The sequence below is a fragment of the Sceloporus occidentalis genome, unplaced genomic scaffold (genome assembly GCF_023333645.1).
Source record: "Sceloporus occidentalis isolate IW3139 unplaced genomic scaffold, rSceOcc1.0.p SCAF_7, whole genome shotgun sequence".
NCBI lineage: Eukaryota > Metazoa > Chordata > Lepidosauria > Squamata > Phrynosomatidae > Sceloporus > Sceloporus occidentalis.
Window position 1 is genome coordinate 36,782,480 of NW_028316987.1, and position 23,062 is coordinate 36,805,541.

Consider the following 23,062-nt stretch of genomic DNA (forward strand, 5'->3'; position numbering starts at 1 on the left):
ACTAGGCGGGAGAGCCAACAGTGGCATCACTATGGTTGCTGTCACCCAGTATGACAATTCATGGCATCACCCCCCCCACCCCCATTGACTTCCTCCCATACCACTCCATACACAATCCTCAGTCATGTTTTTTTGTACTAATGTTACCCATATATGTGATTCCCATATATCACTGGAAACCATGCCTTATGAAGAAGGACTTAGGAAGCTGGGTATGTTTAGCTTGGAGAAGAGACTGTTATGAGGTGATATGATAGCCCTGTTTAAGTATTTGAAGGGATGTCATATTGAGGAGGGAGCAAGCTTGTTTTCTGTTGCTCCAGAGAACAGGACATGGAGCAATGCAAAGAGATTCCACCTCAACATAAGTAGGAGGAACTTCTTGACAATAAGGGCTGTTTGACAGTGGAACACACTTCCTCAGAGTGTGATGGAGTCTCCCTCCTTGGAGGTCTTTAAACAGAGGCTGGATGGCCATCTGTCAATGGGGTCTTTGATCAAGAGTTCCTGCATGGCAGAGGATTGGACCGGATGGCCCTTGTGGTCTCTTCCAACTCTGTGATTCTGTGACTGAACGTAATGGCAAATGTTGTGGCTTAAACAACCAGCAAAATTAAAACCATACTTATATATGAAATAATTTTTATTTAAGACTTCCCCTTAAAATTATACCTTTCAACTACAATATTGTACTTGTATTACAAGTACAATAGCATATGCTCAGCTTAAAGGTATTTATGTGTGCATTGTCTCATGTGGTTGCCTCCATCACAATGCAATGCTCCCCAAACTGTGGATTTTGGACTCCAGCTCCCAGAATCCCAGGCTATTGGCTAAAGCAGCTGAGGCTTCTGGGGGCTGGAGTCCAAACTCTCTTCAAGGGCACAGTTTTTTTTTTTTGGGGGGGGGGACACTGAAGAAGCATATATTCCAATTAGTGTTTTTTGTTAGCCCAGTGGTTTCCCAAACTGTGCGCTTTAAGAGCTTTTGGACTCCAGCCCCCAGAATCCCAGGCTATTGGCCAAGATGGCTGAGGCTTCTGGGAGATGTAGTCCAAAATCCCCTTTAAAAGAGCACAGTTTGGGGGTGGGGCACAGAAGCCTTGATTCTGGCCATGGCCCCCATTTTTCCCCCCTGGCTGGTGTCACTGAGGGCTAAATCCCCCTTTATCTCCCTTCACTCCCTGTTGCATTCTGGGGCTTGTAGTTCAGTGAGGCCTATTAGTTTCCTCCTCAGCTTCCCTTCCCTTTCACAGCGGCCCCTGGAGGCCACGCCTGGGAAGAACCGCATCACAACAAGGCGGTTGGTTGGCTGTTTTCCTCCGGCCTCCATTTTAGGTGGCGTCTGGGGCGACGCCGAGGCCCCTTGTTGCGTCTGCGGCCTCCTCCTCCTCCTCCTCCTCGACTGGCTTCAGCTGGAGGACGAGGCACCGAGATGGGCGCCCCGAGCAGCTTCCCTCCCGCTGCTTCTCCCTTCCTCAGCTCTTGATTGTGGCTCCTTCTTCCTCTTCTTCGCCTCCTTCCTTCTCCTCCTCGGTGGCTCCTTGCCGGCTTCCCTTATGGAGACCCCCGTCACCCTCATCATCAAAGCCCCCAACCAGAAATACACGGACCAGACCATCAGCTGCTTCTTGGACTGGACCGTGGGCCGCCTCAAGAGCCACCTCGCCAAGGTCTACCCCAGCAAACCGGTGAGAACCCCCCTTTGGGTGCGTCCACAATGAGGGAATAATCCGTGTTGATCGCGCTTTTGGTTGCCATGGCTCCAGGCGAGGGGATTCTGGGAATGGTCGTTTGTTGTGGGCCCAGAGGAGCCATGTCAACCAAAAGCGCGATCAACCCGAGTTATCTCTGCAGTGTGGCATTCCGCTTTTAACTGCCTCGCTGGACTACAGCCCCCAGAATGCAACAGGAGGCAGAGCAGTGGAACAGCAGCAACACACTACTCTCTTAGAACGTTGCTGTTTATCATCATCATTATCATCATCCCACTTTGACTGCCTCCTGTTGCATTCTGGGGCTTGTAGTTCAGTGAGGCCTAAGAGCTCTCTGGCTGAGGATTCTAAATGGTTCCTTCTTCCTTAAACTACAAATCCCAGAATGCAACAGGAGGCAGGCAGAGCAGTTAAAAGTGGAGTAGCATCACACTACTCTCCTAAAAGGTTTCTATTTATTATTATTATTATTAACATTATCATTATTCCACTTTTAACTGCTCTGCCTGCCTCCTGTTGCATTCTGGGATTTGGAGTTTAGAATCCTCAGCCAGAGACCTCTTAGGCTCCCACTGGACTACAAAACCCAGAATGCAACAGGAGGCAGTCAAAGTGGAATAGCAGCAGCACACTACTCTCTTAAAAGGTTGCTATTTATCATCATCATCACCATCATCATTCCACTTTTAACTGCTCTGCCTGCTTCCTGTTGCATTCTGGGATTTGGAGTTTAGAATCCTCAGCCAGAGATCTCTTAGGCCCCCACTGGACTACAAAACCCAGAATGCAACAGGAGACAGTGGAATAGCAGCAGTACTATTTTCTTTCCAACGTTGCTCTCCCGCTTTTAACTGTTCTGGCTGTCTCCTGTTGCACTCTGGGATTTGTAGTTTAAATAAGGGGAGGGTTTAGAATTCTCAGCCAGAGGAGCTCTTAGGCCTCACTGAACTACAAACCCCAGAATGCAACAGGAAGCAGGCAGAGCAGTTAAAGTGCCCCAGCAACGTTTTAAGAGTGTGGTAGCAAGCGCCGTAATCTAACTAAGGGGCCAAAACACACTCCAGGGATAATCCAGTTTGAGACCGCTTTAACTGCCCTGGCTCAGTACTAGGGAATCCTGGGAACTAGTTTGCGGTGGCGTGAGAGCTCTCTGGGCAGAGAAGGCTAAAGTGGCGCGAAACTGGATTATTTCTGCAGTGTGTCCCCCCCCCCCCCGGACTCTCCCACACAAGGGCTGCCTCTGCACTGGAGAAGTAACCCTGGTTTGGCACCGCTTTAACTGCCAGGGCTCAACGCTGTGGAATGCTGGGAATTGTAATTTATTGTGGCACCATAGGTTTGGTCTCTTCTTGGGGCTTCCTCTCAGAGGTCCGCTCTGGTGCCACAACCAACTACTAGTCCCTGAATTCCATAGCACTGAGCCACAGGGTGTCAGACTGGGTTATTTCTGCAGTGTGGATGCAGCCAAAGAAGGGCGAGAGCCGCACAGGTCCTGTCCAGGCACCACAGTTGACAACTAGGCCTTCTCCCTCCGCCAACATCCCATTTCTCCATTGTGTGTTAAGCCGGTGAGCTTGTTTGCCTTGGTCTTGCCTCCCACTAGGGACAATAGCTACTTGTTGCTCAACCACTCCTGCTGTGGAAATATATTTGAGACCAAATGGTCCCAAACTGTGGTCCTCCAGATGTTTTGGACTTCAGCTCCCAGAATAGTTGACTATTGACCAAGCTGGCTGGGGATTTTGGAGTTGATGGCCACTTGGAGGACCAAAGTTTGGAAATCATATGATCCTTATGGTACTTCCTTGATTTGGCATCTCACTAAATAGGTCTTAAGTAGCTCTTAACACACATATGCCCCTTCATCTTTCCTCGACAACCATTCAGAGAAGTCAAGAGGTGAAAGTCATGTCAGGAGAGCCTTAGCTCTGTGTCTGAGCTGTTTTAAATCACCTTGAAGGGTGATGTGTTGCAGGTTTTCAAATGTGCACTTTACAGGTATATATTAATCAGACAGATGAGTTTCCCTGCTTCCATTGAGTGTATAGTAAGTGAGAAATCCAGGCTTAATGTGAAAACGAACAGTGTGAACAATAACCCCAAAGCATCTTGCCCCTAGTGAATTGCGATTTGTATAGATTCCCGTTCATACCCCTTGTAATGATGTTTTTAGACTTTTATATTGTGATGCTTTTAACTGTATTTTATTATTCTTTGTTTTGTAAGCCGCCTTGATCATGCAATTGGAAAGGCGGGGTAAAAATAAAAACTATTATTATTATTATTATTATTATTATCATCAGTATAATCATATCCTTATCTGCCATTCCACCGGTCAAGAAATAATCCTAGGCTGGAGTGTGGCCAAAGGAGGGTGACTAAAATGGTGAAAGGTCTGGAAACCATTCCCTATGAAGAGCGACTTGGGGAGCTGGCTATGTTTAGCCTGGAGAAGAGATGGTTAAAAGGTGATATGATTAGCCCTTTTTAATATTTGAAGGGGTATCACACTGAGAATGGAGCAAGCTTGGACGGAACAATGGATGCAAGTTACAGGAAAAGAGTTTCCACCTAAATATTAGGAGGACCTTCCTGACAGTAAGAGCTCTTTGACAGTGGAACACACTCCCTCTGTGTATGGTGGAGTCTTTTACTTTGGAGGTCTTTAAACAGAGGCTGGATGGCCATATGTCGGGGATGCTTTGATTGTGAATTCCTGCATGGCAGGGGGGTTGAACTGCATGGCCCTTGAGGTCTTTTCCAACTCTATGATTGTATGAAAATGTAATCTCTCCAAGATGGTAGTTATCTTGGTGCTGTTCCACCTTTGAGTATCCTTAACCTTTTCTATCAGTTAAAATATATATCTTTAAAAATTTCTTTTGGTCCTCTGCTTCTTGTTTTGAATAAACGGGTCTAAATGCTCTAAAGCAGTGGTCACCAAACTGTGCCCTTTAAGAGATTTTGGACTTCAGTTCCCAGAAGCCTCAGTCATGTAGTCTGGGATTCTGGGAGCTGAAGTCCAAAATCTCTTAAAGGACACAGTTTGGGGACCACTGCCCTAAATGCACCAGATCGTGTCTAATCTTGGAAGCTAAGCAGGGTCATAGAATCATAGAATCATAGAATCGTAGAGTTGGAAGAGACCACTAGGGCCATCCAGTCCAACCCCCTGCCATGCAGGAAATCCAAATCAAAGCATCCCTGACAGATGGCCATCCAGCCTCTGTTTAAAGACCTCCAAGGAAGGAGACTCTATCACCTTCCGAGGAAGTGCATTCCACTGCCGAACAGCCCTTATTGTCAGGAAGTTCCTCCTAATGTTCAGGTGGAATCTCTTTTCCTGTAGCTTGCATCCATTGTTCCGGGTCCTGTTCTCTGGAGCAGCAGAAAACAAGCTTGCTCCCTCCTCAATATGACATCCTTTCAAATATTTAAACAGGGCTATCATATCACATCAGCCCTGGTTAGTACTTGGAATGGAGACCACCAATAAATACCAGGTGCTGTTGGCTATATTTTAGAGGAAGGAACTGGCAAAACCACCTGTGACTGTTCCTTGCCTAAGAAATTCATGAGGTCTTCCTAAGACGCATATGCACACAAGGGTAAATCAATCCTGAATGCTCACTAGAAGGCAGGATGACTGAACTGAGACTGTTGTACTTGGGGCATATCATGAGAAACATGATTCACTAGAAAAGACTTTCTTAGCACGGTGGAAGGCAGTTGGTAAAGAGGAAATTGTATTACAGGTGGATAGACCGAAGTAAACCAGTGCCTTGAGTTTTGAAGACCTGAGCAAGGCTGTTATTGATAGTGTGACTTGGAGGTCTCTTATTCATAGGGTCAAAGTTTATTTGATGATAGTTAACATGATTCACTAGAAAAGACTTTCTTGGCAAGGTGGAAGGCAGTTGGTAAAGAGGAAATTGTATTACAGGTGGATAGACCGAAGTAAACCAATGCCTTGAGTTTTGAAGACCTGAGCAAGGCTGTTATTGATAGTGGGACTTGGAGGTCTCTTATTCATAGGGTCAACGTTTATTTGATGATAGTTAACAGCAAACCTTGTTTTGACACTGATTGGAAAGCACAGCCATCTGCTTTTTCATTATGATCATTATAATCCTGAAGCTCTCCTTTTAACTAGCAGTCATGGTTGCTTCCCTTTCTGGTATAGCCCAGTTGGGTATGGCTTTTTTCAGAATATCTAAATGTCTTTTTGGCATTAACTGGGCAACAGCTGTGCTGTCCCTTGCTGCAAGTTTTCTTCATGGTATGCCTAAGGAAACCACATAGGAAGCCTGCATCACCACACAACCTGTTTCCAATATAATATTAAAAAATAGTATATATCCATGAGCTATTGTTTGCTGGAGTTCAACCATCCATCATATCCACCTTGCCCTCACTTCAAAGCTCTCCAAGGTATATACATGGTGAGGTAACGGTACTTTTAGCTCTTAATCTACTTCCCACTTGTTTATTTTTATTTCCTATTTAGAGAAATGTGCAGGATTGAAGCTGGGTCCCAGTTTTCTATTTCCAGTTTATGAATCTTATTCAGTACAGAAAGGCTGGTTTAAAGAGGACATTCTTTTGGTTTAATGTACAGTGACATACTAACCTTCAGTTTCCGTGCAGAAATGCAAGTTAAACATAATGATACAGCAAATCAAATAAGGAACTGGAGATGCACAGTCTTACACAGAAAAATGAACTTTGGTTTGCTGTACGTCATAGCTCCAGATCACTGGGGAGTTGTCCACTTTTATTCATGCGTGGGTTCCCAAGACAAGTTGGTGGAAGCAACTGGGGCAGCACATTTGTTAATGCTTAATACATATAGAGCTTTTTGCTTAGCCATCTAGAGTAGTTCATAAGAGAGAGACTCCCAGTGCGTGTGTGCATGCGCATATATATATATATATATATATAATGATGAAATAGAATTTAGCCAACTATGCAGTCCAAAATCATTCCTGTTCACCACAAATAGTGGAAATTATATATATATATATATATATATATATGGTGAACAGAAATGATTTTGGACTGCATAGCTGGCTAAATTCTATTTCATCATTTGATTTATTTTCCAAAATCAATATGCATGTATTATCTCATACAAACTGGACATTATTAGAATCACCAGTTGGAAGCTGTGAAGCAGGAATTAATAAGCCTTGTTGAGAGAGAATTCCCTGAAAGAATTTGCCAACTTGGGAAAAAGTGCTTTCAGTTGCCAATAATCTTTTAAAAATCAGTTGTAACTACTAAGGAACTGCTGTATGTCAGGGAACCTCTTTTTTTGCTCCTGGGACTCTCCAGGGGCTGCAAATATGTATGTATGTATGTCTGTATGTATGCCAAAAACAGAAGAAAGTGGCTGGGGGTCCACTTCTGTTTTTGAAAAACAAGTATATTTTTTATGTTAAATTGTCAATTGCTACTCCTGGATAGGGAAGACCAAACGGTGGTGCAGGAAATGTGTAGAAGTTGAGGCCTTCAAAATATTATTGGGAGCTAATTGTGGCCACAGGGACACACTTTGCCCACCCCTGCTTTACATTATTTTTGTTCTGCTACCTGCTATGATTCTGCCATGGTGGTCCCCCCCAATCCAGCCCCCTCTCCTTCCCCACTCTCTAGGGTTGCCAGGTCAAATAAAACATAGGGCGCCTGTACCTTTAATACTTAACAGATCCCGGAAAAAGACATTATGTAATCCAGCCTGGCAGAACTTTATGCTACGTCTTCTTCTTCCAGAAGATGCTAACTATTAATGGTACAGGAGCCTTGCAACCCTGCTACTCCCTTTCTTTCTTTTTGAAATGTTCTTCGGCTTTACAAGAGCCTCGCTAGTAGACGTAGCACACATACTCTTTTTCTGGCATGGTGAAAAAGCAAGTTAACTTGCATTTTAATGTCTGAGCGTTTAACAATCAACATATACATTGGTTTTTCAAGCCTAGGGCTGTAATCTTGTGCAAACATACTTGGAAATTGACCATTGTGTGCAGGTAAATATATACAGGATCTGTATGCAAATGTCTGTGTGTGAATGTGTAGTTTGAATCTCCTGATTCATGCATCATGATGATGTGGACTACTGTATGTTAAACAGCTTAGGGTAGCTCTGTCTAGAAATAGTAATTGTCACCTCAGTCAGTGAAGCCAGGATTGCCTTCAGCAGCCAGAGATGATAGTGTTTTCAATAAAATCATCAAATAAGGCAATCACAGAAAAGCTAGCATGAATACTAAGCTTTCATAAGTACTGAAGGACCTAAAGATGCATTTTGAAATAATTGATTGGCATTTCATTTTGTTGCAAAATTGTATGTGTGTTCACAATTATATGAGAAAAAACATTTCCAAATTATTTTGGTAATTGTTATAAAACAGCATTATGTAATTAAGCAGTATTTATCTTTAGTCATGCTTAGTATAGAAAGCCCAATAGATAAGAGAATTTTATGCTACTGGCTTAAAGTTCAGAGGATGGATAATAACAGGCTTCCAAAAAAATGTTTGCTGGAACTGAAAAACAGCATGCCCAACAAGGACTGGGTACATCAGGCCGCGCAATTGATTATCAAATATGGAATTTCATTAGCTGAAATTAATGAACTCCAACTGGAAGCTCAGATAAAGTCTATCAACAACATAATAAGTGAAACATCGATACAAAAATATTTCCATGCTGTTTATCTGTCCTCATGTGCCCTCCTATACTATAAACTCAAGATGTCCTGTATTTTTCCAGACTATTTTGTTAGCTTAACATTTGCAAACTTAGGGAAAGCTTTTACTGGATTAAGATTAGATATCATGGATACAGCATACAGAGCTGGAAGATATAGAGGTATTCCAGCAAAAGCACGTACTTGTGTATATGGTTGTCAAGAGGTAGAAGACCTTGTTCATTACATGTTATTTTGACCTCTCTACCAAGAACCAAGAGAAAGGTTCATTACACCTATAATAGAAACCAGCCCCAGTCAGAACCTGTAGGACATGATCTTTCACCTTCTACTGGACCTGAATAAATATGTAACCTGGAAAGTAGCTTTGTTTGCCTTAGCAGCTAAAAAAATCAGGAACCAGTATATAACAGGGATAGCCATAAACTGTGAAGGCGATGACTATTTGACAAAATTTTTAATGGGCATAATGACAATTGTTATTTGTTTGTTTAGAAATTCTCTACCAGATACGAGGTACCCACATTATAGATATAATTTACATGTATTGTTATATGTATTATTGTGCTGTGCAATGACCTTTGGTCAAAAGCAATAAAATTTGATTGATTGCTAGTATTTATCTTTTGTCTTAAAACCTCTGCTTGAGGGGAAATTTTGAATGTTTCCAAACTTGTCCCCAGGTGCTTCAAGGTTAGTAATACATACAGTTTTAACTGAGAATATTTTCATGTAGAGAGAGAGAGATGTTAGTAGTTTACGTCCCTAAAGATGTACTTGGTGGTATATTGATAGAATAGAAAGATAGGCTACACTGAGAAGAATAAGACTTAAGTGTGCATATACTTCTAAGCAGTAATTTTCAGAAATGTAGCGCGAGTAAAGCTGGTGGGATGGGCTGTGTATTAATAAAGCATGTATAAAAACCTGAACGTTAAAAATTAAATGTGTCTCAAATGTCTACCCTGAGTGGCAGAAGTTTATGTTAAGTTTTCTTCATCTACAAATGTTGTTTTCAGCTCTAAACCATACAGCTAGAAAAAAGATGAATTCTTCCTTTGTCCCATCTCTTAGTCTACAAAGGATCAGAGGCTGGTGTATTCTGGGAGATTGCTTCCTGATCATCTGCAGCTGAAAGATATTCTCAGAAAAGTAAGCTTTACTTTAATAATTACTTTAAGTCGAATTCTTGGTAGTTAAAAGAAGACAAATTCTAAAGAAACATACTGCTTTTTGAGTTCTGTTAAATTACGCAGTTATTGTTATGGTGGAATAAAATGATAAAAATATTGTGCAACCACATACAGATGAAATCCTGAATGTGCATGTAAACATAGAATAGGCTTAGATTTAGGAAAAAATGAACATATTAAAACCATCAGAATATTATACAAGTTTTTAACACTGCACAGGTTATCACTCTTGTCTGAGCAGCCTGTAAAAGCCCTCATAGTAACCTCCCCACTTCACTACCTACTAAAGAAGAAGGATAGTGTATACTGAATGTTGCCATCAACATTATGTATTAAGGAGGGGGCCATCCAGAAAAATCAGCAGTAGCAGAACATGCCACAAACCATCCTGGGCATAAAATACTGTTTGAAAACACTGACATTCTGGATCACGCCAAGCACTACCATGTCAGGATGTACAGGGAAGCCATTGAAATCCACAAACACCTGGACAATTTCAACAGAAAAGAGGAAACACTTAAACAAGGTTTGGCTACCAGTCCTGAAATATAGCAAGATAAAGACTCAACAAATGCAAATGAAAAACCTCCCAGCAGACAATGAGCATTATCAAGCAGACACTAATCCTCTTTTGCAGACTCTCACACCCTGAGGCCTGCCATTAGCAACACAACAATGCACATGCAAATCACTCCTGCCTTTCCAGGTCACACAATATATATACCCAAGTCCTTTCCAGGCAAGCATTCTCTGAAGATGCCAGCCACAGATGCTGGTGAAACGTCAGGAAGAAACTCTTCTAGAACATGGCCACATAGCCTGAAAAACCCACAAAAAACTATGGATGCCGGCCATTTAAGCCTTCAACTTCACATAAGGAGGGGGAAGTGATGCCAAAGAAGAGAGGCATAACTCTACATGAGTTTATGCTAACTGGCTGAGAATCAGACTTTGGATCAAAGGAGATGCAATTATGTATGGAAGATGTGTATGTTGCAGTATATTACATCTAAAATGTATATTATGTAGTGGAAGGCTTCTGAGACTGCTCATTGAATGGAAAGAATTTCAGACTTGAAAAAAAACATATAGTCTAGAAGGAAGCTTTTACAATGGACAGATGGATCATGATGATGATGTTTCACATTCATAGAAGGGCATCACTGTAGTGTTTGTTGAATTCTAACATAGATCTTCAGCAGAGAGGCAGAAATATTGCCATGCATACTTGATTTATTACTTGCTGTTCACCGCTATGATCCTTGGAATAGCGGTATATAAATAAAACAAATTATTATTATTATTAATATTATTATTTCATTTCTACCTAGTTTACAGCTAACAATTTTGTTTAGTAGCCCGCCAGTGTATTTTGTTGAATAGCTACTGCCATCTGTGCTATTGATGTTTATTGTGAGTTTTTCTCTGAAAATCTGTTGAATATCTTGCTTTCATTTTAGCAAGATGAATATCACATGGTTCATCTAGTATGTTCTTCACGGACTCCTCCAAGTTCTCCAAAGGCTGAAAACCTTAGAGAAAACCATGAGTCATCAGCATCTAGCAACATTTCAGTGAGTTAACTTTGAGTATAATAATCATCAATAGCTTTGTCATTATACAAATTCTTGACTTGTACCAAGTACTGTTTTAATAAAATATATTACAGTAGACCCTTGTTATCTGCTGGGGGTTAGTTTTAGGACCCCCTGTGGATACCAAAATCTGTTGATGTTCAAGTACCATTTGAAACAATGGATAGGACAATAGTGTCCCTCATATAAAACGACAAACTCGTGTGTGTGTGTGTGTGTGTGTGTGTGTGTGTGTGTGTGTATCAAGCTGTTGATGCTTGAATCCGTGGATAAAGAATCCATGGATATGGAGCTTTGACTGTACAATGATAGTATGAAGATAACAGTGGAATAAAATGTCAATTGTTCTGTGCATTTCAAATTCAAAAAAACAATTCTAAGTTATTGATTTGCATAATGAAACAGGCCCTGGTGAGCATAACTCAACTTTGTGTGGATGACATAACTTTTTAATGCTTAAAAAAACTGTATTTTTTAATCTTGAGGATTTTAGGTTTGTATACTTGTGTCTGCCTGTCTCCCATAGGAAATATTAAGTGTATAACTGTACTAATTTCCATCATCAAGGATTCAGGAATTTAGACCCAGTTTGCAGATAATCTCCCCCCCCCCCCAGTTAATCTTGATCCATCTTTTGTGATTAATTCCCATTAAAAATAAGAGCTATTCTACTCATCATAATTTTCCTGCTTGTATACTTTTACCTCACATTTCTTTTAACTTCGCATGTGTTACAGACTGGTGGCTTTTAGCCTGATACTGGCAGATGATGTAGAGAGCATTTGCAGGTGTTATGGTCTAGGCAGAAGCTGATTCTGTAACAAGGCTGGTTCCTTTTGTTTTGTTTTTTGGCATTCTCCTGGCAACCATAATATGTGTTCTGTCCCTTGTGATTTTGTGTATTTGTATATCTACCCTTGACTTGTGAACAGTGCTGAAGTTATTCAAACACAGTCCAACCTGTTGACTGATTTTCTTCAGCAAGCAGTTGTGTGTAGAAAAAAGTCAGGACATGTGTATGAATAAGAGTTTCTGGCCTCATATGTCATTAGAATTTATGGTAGATTGCAAATAATGTGGAAGTTTTGGGTGTAAACTGGAACATTTATTTTAGTAATGCTGTAAAGAACCAGACCATTCACATGAAGTGAATAGAACCCCGTCTACTGCTGATAGAAATCATTAATTGCATTTCGTTTTCAGAGTACAGAACATACAGGATCAACAACTCCTTCCCCATCTCAGGAAGCATTACATATGGGTATCAGCAGTAGTAGCTCAAGTGGGGTGAGACATCGCAGCCTTTCCCAAGCACAAAGCAATCCGTCGCAAAGCCACCCATTCCCGTATATAATGCAAGGGTAAGTAAAATATCAGAGGGCTTTTTTTTAGGCTTGTAAAACCATGGGCTGGTATCAGCTTCTTTTTTTCTAACTACATAACTAAGGCGCTTTACAGACCACCCAAAAGGGTGTTCTGCCGGCGCCCATGTTTGCTGTGTGAGGGAATCGCAGCGGACAAACCGCTCGGTTCCCCAGTGCAGCAAGAAGAACCCGCAAAAAGCAGGTTCTTCTTGCGGCGCCATTGTGACATCGCAAGGCGCCAATGGCGCCCTTGAGGCATCACAGTGGCGCCAAAATGTGTGGACGCTAGACGTCTATCACGTCAAAATGGTGGCACCCATCTGTATAGGGCCATTTGACGCCCTCGTTACGTGTGAGGGGCAAGGCGCGACAGGAAGCGCCGCCCCTTGCATGTAATGATGGCGTCCAATAGGGCCCGTCTGGAATGTGCCTAAGTAACTTCTCCTGGCTTGACACCCCTGAGCCTGTGCTCTAATCATCAACAGAATGGACCTCCTTCCCCTATGCAGCTGATGCCTAGTAAAGTAGATTGGGAGGTGAATTACAATCATGGCAATAGTGTCAAAACTGGGATTAAGTAGCAATCATGAATATGAAACAGTTAAAGTTAGATAACTATTTTGCATTTGCACATGCTATTTAGTCATGATTTTGACACTATTGCCAGGATTGTAACTTCCCCCAACCTACTTTACCAGTTATCAGTAAATGGGGAGAAGTAGCTGACACATGGTTGAATGACATTTTTGTCAGGTTTGGGGTGGTTGGGCCAGGAGAAGTTACTCAGGCCTAGAACCAAGTTTTATCTTCCAGTTACTTCAAGTTAACTGTAGACACCTTTTTCTTAGCTTGTATTTTTTTTCTGCAGAGAATTAACAGTTGATAAAAGCATTTGTCTGGAAATATTCCACGTTTTGTTTCTTAGAATAATTAGGTCAGCAGCAGCTCCTAGGAAATGATGTTCTTGGTGCAGTAAAGTTAACACACTTTTCTGTTAACATTTTATTATCCAGCAAAAATACTTTTGTTGTGTTAAAAATGCTGGGGATCATTTTGATTTCCTTAATGTATATTTTGAGCAACCAAACCCCTCAGTTTGCAAAGAATGCCAGCATGTTTCCTTCATATAATATTTGGTTATAGAAGTAATTGACACCTCAAAACATAGAAGTTCTTTCCTGTTCTTATATACATGAGATCCCATTCTTCAGTTTTTTAAATTAGTTATTCTAGAAAAAAACACCGTAGTCGTAGTCAATGAGAGCTGAATCATATGTGTAAGGACTGCTTATTTTCTTCATGTATGTGCATTTCACATTGTGATTGTTACTGTATGTTATATAGTCATTCCAGCGAGTTGGATACTGTATTGGTGGTCTGTGTACTGATGCTGGTCTATGAGCCACTACTTACCAGTCTCTGGTGAGTTTCCATGGAGGAAAGGAACCATTGTAACCAGTGGGTACAAATATCTTACTGATTCCTGGCACATTGGGACGAGATAATTACTGAACCCCCTACTCCCACCCCATATTAGACAGTTTGAATTGTAGTGTGGTAGTATGCTTATTACAGCTGCCTACTTCATAATGCTTCTTCGTTATCTGTGAAAACTTTACAGAAAATAAATAGGATCTACATGTCTGAGCTGCAGGAAAGATAAAACCAGTGGGTTTTTAAATAGCAAATAATACAATTGTAAAATGTAGTTACAGATAACCATATTTCAAATGATTTTTTTATATAGTAGCCTGTTAAAAGATAAATTTTCTTAAAACTGAACCCTCTTTGTCAGATGTGTGAAGCTACTACGACTCTCTTACCTGGAAGTAACCTCGAATTTTTAGGCTCTGCCAATCAAAGATCAACATACATTTACTTACATCATATGGGCAAAACAGCATTCCACTTAATTATTACAAAATGTCTCTGGTTTTTGTAATATTTTGGGCAGTTAGACAAGCTAGCTTTAGAAATGTCCTTTATGTATACTACCTGTTGTTAATTGCTGTCAAGTTGACTGCGCCTTATGGTGATCCTATGAACGTGAGACCTCCAAGTCACTCTGTTATCTGGCTCATACTTTAGAACTCAAATTAATTTGGCCATTTGGGCTAACTCAACAACCTTAACAATACATTCTCTTATTATCAGTGCTTCAGACCATTTCCAGGCATGAGCAAACAATATTCTTGCTGCTGTTGTCATGTATTGAAGAAGTGCTCCAGTTCTTTATCCATAGATCTCAACAGAAACATTTCTAGAAACATTACAAAATCTACCTTTAGAATTTTTTGGACTAATATATAAATCTCAGGCCAGTAACTTTTCACCTTCTTTGAGACTACCATGTATGAAAAAGAGCTTTCCTTCCTTACTTCATTGTCCTCTTCTGAAGTCATATTTTTAGTCAGCAATTTTGTTTTGTTGCAATGCACTTTATCCAGAGCATGTCCCAAACATCTTAAATTCTATCCAAAAAGAGTCTTCATTGAGTCCACAGGGTTTTGTGTCATCCACACAAGCTCTCAGCTTATACTGTTGTTGTTGTTGTTTTAAAAAAAAACTCACTCCATAGATTCTTATGCATATGCTATGACTTCTTTGACACAGTTAGTCTGAAAGATGCTGCAAGATCCCTTTGCATACTGATACTACACACAAGCATGGCTATGTCTCTTAATATAAGTAATTTCCCTCCTAAATGTTTTAGGAAAAGTAAACTGCAATGTGTTTTTAAAAATATATTTAAATCCTTGCATATACATAAATGAATTTGCAGAAAGACTGATCAGATTCTTAGAGAAAATGTTTTTTCACCCAACAATTTTGCCTATTTTTGGATAGGAGAATATTTCTCTGTTTTACCAGCTACCTCCACCTTTCTGCTAGCACCTCAGTTTGAGTACATAAATGAATTTGCAAGGTCTCCTGTGACATCTTAGATCTGATTTGCTTTCTGATACACAATTGTGGCCTGATGCAATAGAGTGACATCAGCTCATGTTGTTGGGATGTGAATACTGTAGTTTGTTCCCATTAAACATAATATGAGACATTTCAGTTCTAAAGAATCTTTTAAAAACATGCTGTTGGTCTTGTATTTAGCAGCTTGGCCTTGCTAACTGAACAGTCTTAAGGGGAACCTACTGTAGATATAAGACTTAATCCTGATGAATATCTTATTAGTCAGTTTCTTCTGTTGCAAAATAGTACAGCATGTTATGCAGGCTGCATAATGGGTGCACCTGGCCACTGTAAGCAGCCTTTGAAGCAAGAATGAGTACAGTGATCATAGTTCAAGAACCCTTCATCTTTTGCTTAGTAAAAAAAATAAAAATAAACAGTGGACCCTTGTTATATGCTGGGGTTTGGTTCCAAGATCCCCCATGGATAACAAAATCCATCTATGCTCAAGTCCCATTAAATACAATGGCATAGCAAAATGGTGTTCCTTATATAAAATGGGAAAATCAAGGTTTGATACTTGTAATTTATGCTTTTTTGAACATTTTCAAACCGTGGCTGCTTGAATCTGTGTATAAGAAGGGCCGACTGTATATAAAAGCTGTTGAGTACAGTGTTCTACTTTGAAAGGAAAAAGACAGTCCTTTTGGAAGGGATAGGTGTCACTTTTTTATTGCTTATATCTTGAGAGTGCCTGCAGCGATGTGGATGTGGTCTAATTGCTATGGAAATCAGTGCAGTACTAAACTCCTATGCATGCTTCAGAATTCTTGGAATGAAATTTTAAAAATAAAACAAGGCATATAAAACCATTGCAATATGCAATATCTATTATTTGTTCACAGAAGTAAATACGGTAGTGACCTAAACTAAGACTGTCATACAAATTTGGCTTTGAGGCAAAAAATGCTGCATGTAACTTGGAAATAGCCATGATCATTCAAACACAATATATCTCCATAAAGTGGCAATTGAGAATGTAATTTGCATTATTTTTTTTTCTAGCAACCAGTTTCCTGGGCAAGGGGTACCAGCTGGAATCCCAGTATACCCTGCTTTCAGCCCTCTACAGATGATATGGTGGCAACAGATGTATGCACGCCAGTATTACATGCAATAGTAAGTCCAAATAGTGCTATATTTTAATTACTACTGGAATAGCAGGGTGGTGACTACGATATACAGAACCTTTTACTTTGTAATATGGCTTAAGCTATTTCTGGGACTGAAATATAGCTTCTTCAGAATATTGGCTACAAGAGTTGCTGAACGGTAGAAATTATTATTTTGGCAGAAACGTGAATTCTGGTGGAGAGTCATTAAAGATGACCCTTGTTCATTGTTTCTCCATGATGAAGAGCAGAGGTGGGCATCTTGTGGCCCTACAAGTATTTGGGGACTGTATCCCCCAGCATACCTTCCCATTAGTTCTGCCAGCTACCATCCAACCACAAGATGCCAACTCCTAGTGAAGAGTTTTCTTAAAAAGTTGCTTTCAAATAGTCCTTCTTTGGGATGAACCTTATTAGAAAGTTAAATGTCATCGTACCAGAAAAATGCTGTTTTTAATGCTGTTTTTTCTGAATCCACCACAGCAACACAGTGGATGACATTGAAGTGGAAGATTACCCACTTCGTTCTATGATGTTTGTCATGTATAGTAAGCATGACTAACCTTAATTATTCAGGAAATTTCAGTCAGTGATAGTAGAATCAATTGAAAAATAGGCATGGAATTAACCAAATAACGAGGCTTGTTTCAGACATTCTAAAAAAATTTGTATTACAGTCAAGCTGCAGTTTCAGCCCAAGCAACACCCAGCACGGAATCTGCTAGTCCTCCAGTTCAGCAGCCCACAAATTCTGAACATGCGCCTGCAAATGAGCCCCCAGCAGCACCAAATGTAGCTCCACAAGAGAACAGACCTGTGAATCAGAACGTCCAGATGAATGCTCAGGGAGGTCCAGTAATGAATGAGGAGGAGTTCAATCGAGACTGGCTAGACTGGATGTACACGTTCTCCAGAGCGGCTATTCTTCTTAGCATTGTATACTTCTATTCCTCCTTCAGTCGATTTGTGATGGTGATGGGAGCCATGTTACTGGTTTACTTGTAAGTAAATACTTCGTTGTTGTTCTTATGTGCCTTCAGATTGACTCCAGATCATGGCAACTTTGTCATGGGATTTTCTTGGCAAGATTTATTTAGAAGATGTTTACTGTTGTCATCTTCTAGGGCTGAGAGAATTTGACTTGACCAGTGTCATCCAGTGACTTTCTATAGCTGAGCTGGGATTCAGACCTTGGTCTCACAGTCTTAGCTCAACATACAAACTACAACCATACTGGCTCTCTGCTTACTTGTATACATTACTTTTTTGTGACTTGTATTCAAATGAAGGATGCTTGGAATCTTTTCTTTGTTTTGTATCAGCCCTGGTTTCCTTTCCTATCATTGCTTGTGTTGGACTGTGTGTGTATATTAGAAACCACATATTAATCCATGTGTGTATGTGTGTGTATGGCTGGATGGATGGATTTATATGGTTTCTACTGCAGTTTTACAGCTAACATTTTGGCATGCTTATGCTTTGGCATAACTTTAATTCTTTGTAATAGTTTCTATCTACTGGAGCATATAAAGAATGTGATGCCTGCCATGTGTATTCAAAATGCAGCTGAAAGTTCTCTGGGATATGGTAATATGTAGTACATGGTGCTCCTTCCCAGATAATGTTTCAGTCTGTTTAAATTGTTTAAATGGTTCAAGTTTAATTTGATATCATCCTGAGATCCCATGAAATAAATATTGAAATAAATAAACTGATGAACAGGAAAAATATGATGACAGCCCCCCCCCCCAAATATTACAGTCCCTCTACCCTTCCTCCATGCATTGTCTTTGGGATGCTATCAGGGAAAGCATAACGGAAAATAATGATGGTTTTGCTCATCAGTACATGGGAGCAGCCATCTTTTCTATAGATTTATCCTTTCTCAGACACTTTGAAGGAGCATCACAGGCACTGTGCTTTCTAGCTGTTCCATGTGACTAATAACTGTTTTAAAAATGTAGGGGAGGAGGAATTAAAGATTCATCATACCCCTAAACATTTGATAAAAGCAAGCAGGCTTGGTTCTTCCTCCCCCTTTAAAAAACAGAGTAATGGGACATAATAATTGTAAAAAACCAACAAAGGCAAATGGGTCAGGAATTGAATCAAGAACATTTTGTCCATTTCCACATCAAATATGTATTTCCAATAATCCTACAGTTGTACAATAGGCCAGTATTAATTTGCTCACATTTGATACAAGGATGTGAGGAAGAGAGATACTGGCTCTTATAAGGCAACCTAGTTAGAGGAGTAGAGATATGAATCAGAGACTTCTGCTCCGCAGCTTACTTTCTTAGCCACAACATCCATAATTTAAATTTACATAATGATTATGTAAAACATAAAAAGTATCACTCCCAGTATTTCCATTTTTCCTCTGCACAAGTTTGACGGTCAGTGTAAATGATTAAGAGCTTTTGTTAATTGATCAAATTTTGAATTCCAGATGTTAACTGACAATTTAAAAAAGTTGCAGTTTCACATTTAATGTAATTTAATTTAAACTTTTCCAGCTCCTGCTAATTAATGGCTTTTGTTGAAAGAAAATCAGTAGTATTGGAAGTATACCAGTTTGCTTCAGATGGTTGTGGCATGTAAAGAGAACAGATCATTTCAACTTTTTTTTCAAAGACATACTTCCTACAAGATTGTAAATTCTACAAGATTTCCTAAGGCATTCTGCTCTATGTGTGATTAAATAGGGATCTTTCTTAATTTAGTGAATACTAGCATCTGTTTTGACCTATTCCTTCTTTACAAACAAGTTGAATTAAATTTCCAATGGGGTGCTATTTGATTTTCCTTGTTGACATTTTCATTTAGATTAGTCTGGTATGTGCGTGTTGATTTTCTGCATGTGTGTTATAAAACAGGCACCAAGCTGGGTGGTTCCCATTCAGACAAGAAGCAATACAGCAGCCTGCAGCAAACAATATGGACATGAACCATGATGGACAAAATGTAAATAATGCTGGAATTGAAGAGATGGTAGGTGGATGTAAGAGCAGAAGTGATTTGCAGCAAGAGTGAACTATTGTCCCATTTAAATTGAAATTGAAATCTTAAGGTTTGAAAATGACCCTGTGTACATTTAGTTACAAGAAAGTCCCACTGAAGACAACTGAACTTCCAACTAGATATGCAGGATGGTGGTGTCAGGCTGTTTATGTTCAGTGTTGAGACACACATAGTGTTTATACTTCTGTATTTTTCTTTACCAGTTCTATGGTGGAAGGAAGCCTTCTGTAGCATGAGTTTAGACCCCCCTCTTACTGTCCAAGAAGTCAGTGATCTCATGACCAACATTTGGGGCCTGGTTGACATGATTTGTTTGTTTGTTTCTGCAAGTTATTTCTCCAAACCAATAACACCAGGATTTGTTTCCATTTCTGTTTACTTTCTCGTGATCTTTGTATCTTTGATTTTGCTGTCTCAAAGGGACAACAACAAAATCATCTGTACAAGTACTAAAAGGAAAGAAAACCACTCGTATTGTGAAGCTTTCTGCAGTTGCTAGAAGGTTCACTGCATTTTCAGCACCACATATTCAGGGGACTCTAAAACACAATGCCTTAGTTTTTCATATAGAAAAGCAAGTCACTGAAAACATAAAATAATATAAATACACCCAAATTGAATTTAAAAAACATTTTTATCTAAACTTCATTTCTTGAACATTTGGCCAACCCCAAACTAGCTTTGTGACTTCCTGCGGTTGCACACTGCTGCTCTGTGACTTTTCTGCTCATAGCCAGAGTCCTTTGCAAGATGCACACAGAACATCCTGCATTACATACTACTTTACAGAGTTATTACATAAGCTGCTAGAGTCAAACTGACCCACTCTAATTGGCGAGTTGGGCTATGCGCATCTCGTTTTATTTTTTATTTATTTATTTATTTATTTATTTATTTATTTATTTATGGTATTTATACCCCACTCTTCAGCCAAAAGGTTTTAGTGGCATTCTTTCACCAAATGGAGAAAATTGGTCCTTACCATTAAGCTTTCTGGTGAGAAATGAGCATGCATGTGTGCCCTCAAGTTGCTTGTTGACTTATGGTCATAGGGTTTTCTTAGGCCAGAAATACTCAGGGGTGTTTTTTGCCAATTCCTTCCTCTGAAATATGAGGCCTCTAACATTATCTCTTGCATTATAAAGGGCAATCTCCTAGCCTTCCAGAGCACATTAAACAAACTCTTTGCCCATATGCATAACGTGCCTGTTCTCTTGTAATGGAGAAGGCATCACAGTTCACCTCAGCTTTTTGCAACTCTGCTATTTGTTCTTCTCTGAGCTTTTTTAGTTATTTTACATTACCTTGGGCACAGACCAATACAAGGTCTTAAGACATTATTTTGGAGGTCACTTCCTTGAAAGAATCTTCACGGTGAATACCAGTATTCTGATTTCCTTGTCAAAACATGTTATACTTGTATAGGAAATATTCTTCAAGCAGCTGCATTGTATAATTATCTCATTACTCTATTTTATATCCCTTTTAAATAAAACAATTAATTCACTTATGAAATTTGTTTTATTAAGGAACGCCTTATGGATGATGGGATTGACGAAGACAGCGGCGAAGATGTGATTGATGTCAATGCAGACCAGCATCCTGGCTTTATGGCTTCTGTTTGGTCCTTCATCACCACCTTCTTCACATCTCTCATCCCTGAAGGACCTCCACAAGTGGGCAACTAAGTAAAAGAAGAACTGTCATTAGAGACATAGCAGAGCTATGAGTTCATGTGGAAGTTGACTCTTGGGGGGTGTTTTAAATACAGTGCAATTTCAAAAGATTTATAATGTAAACTTTCTAATCATGGTGTACAAAAATGTGTATTTTTCCCTTTTGGCTTTCTCATGCTTATGAATATTTTAAGCAAAAGTGGACTACTAAATGCTTCTTCTTTAATGAAGAAAAAATGTAAAAATATTGGTCTTCCATGTTTTTGTTTTATTGTGTTAACACTGAGATGAGATGCTTATAGTTGGTGTGCAACCTCATCCCTTTAAAGAGTTGTTAAATTACAGATGTCAACAGTAATGTTTCAGAAATAAGTTCCTTCGCAGTAAAATTGAACCTGTGTAGGAATCTTTGTCTGTGTTTTTTTTAATTGCTTTTAAACAAATCTGTTTTTGTGTTTGTGGCAGGTTATCCTTGTATGTATTTCCTCACCATTACACACACATTATGGCATAAATATGATACAGCAGCTCTTCAAAGGGAACAAAAGATGATGAGGTATACTGCAAATTGTATAGTACATATTACCCTTTTTTTTTTTAAAAAAAAAGCAGTTCGTGGAAAGCACAGACATATGTAACTAGTATCTTTTAATTAAATGAAAAACTAAGTGAAATTAGCTTTTGTGTGAATTAACTAAGTGAAATTTCTTTTGAATTATTTAGTATTTGACAACATCAATTCAATAGGTCTTCAATAATTTTTTACTCATTTATAACCCATCTTTCTCTCAATAACGTGACTCAAGGTAACTAACAACACATTTTTTAAAAATGCAGATTAAAAAGTATACAAATACTTCAATAAAAGAATAAATACAAAAGGTGTTTTAAAAGCAGATGGACAATTTATAAAGTTAAAAACATTCAAATTCATTTTAAAAAACCTTAAAAACAAATCATAAAAACAGCACCACAGTTTTAAAAGCCCATCCCCATCAGTTACTAAAAGGCCCTCTTGTTCCCACCAAATGAACCTGAGAAGGTTAATAATTTTGTGAAGTTGAAGGCTTTCAGAACTGGCATCCATAGTTTTTTGTGGGTTTTTTGGCCTATGTGGCCATGTTCTAGAAGTTTACTCCTGACGTTTTGCCTGAATTTGTGGCTGGCATCTTCAGAGAATTATTTTATTTTATTCATTTATATCCCACTTTTCTCTCAATAATGGGACTCATAGCAGTCAAAACATATTTAAAATAATACAAATTAGGTATTTTTATACTGTTTAAATCAAATATTTAAATTATTTTTGGGTCCCATTCAAGGAGAAAGGTAGCATGTTAAACAAATACAGTATTATCATGGCCAAATCTTGACTTCTCCAGGAATGGGTGCATCCTTCCAAGCTATACATGTTAGAGCAAGATACAGAAATTGGAGCTGGTTGCAGTATCCTGGGGTAGAGATTACATACAACAGGGTGTTAGTTACCCCCCAAACCATCTCCCATCCCACCCTGAGATCACCCCAGCTATCTCTGGAAGGGAGACTGTTCAGCAGCTGGGTGAGTGGTACACCAACCAATCTGTCTCAGCCATCTACCTTCAAATAAACACACTCAAAACCTGCAGACTAAGGGATAGAAGGCCTTGTTGGAAGTATATGATCCCTGTAGACCACTGATGTTCCACCTGTTGCCCCCACAGAGACT

At 39.5% G+C, this 23,062-nt stretch overlaps 1 protein-coding gene across 3 annotated transcripts; it reads left to right on the forward strand.

The window, feature by feature from the left end:
* Nucleotides 1-1,267: 1,267 nt before the first annotated feature.
* On the forward strand, nt 1,268-21,948 carry HERPUD2 (HERPUD family member 2). Of its 3 annotated transcripts, none has more exons than XM_089532603.1 (8): nt 1,268-1,690; nt 9,498-9,575; nt 11,077-11,190; nt 12,415-12,572; nt 16,548-16,661; nt 17,332-17,655; nt 19,534-19,648; nt 21,208-21,948. In XM_089532603.1, exons 1-8 carry the CDS (start codon nt 1,559-1,561, stop codon nt 21,364-21,366), a joined length of 1,194 nt encoding a protein of 397 aa, XP_089388729.1. In that variant the 5' UTR covers nt 1,268-1,558; the 3' UTR covers nt 21,367-21,948. The 3 variants fall into 3 exon arrangements, with proteins under 3 accessions (XP_089388729.1, XP_089388728.1, XP_089388727.1); XM_089532601.1 differs by having other exon boundaries at nt 1,609-1,690; nt 9,443-9,575; XM_089532602.1 differs by lacking the exon at nt 19,534-19,648 and having other exon boundaries at nt 1,474-1,690; nt 21,208-21,352.
* The last annotated feature ends 1,114 nt before the right edge of the window (nt 21,949-23,062 follow it).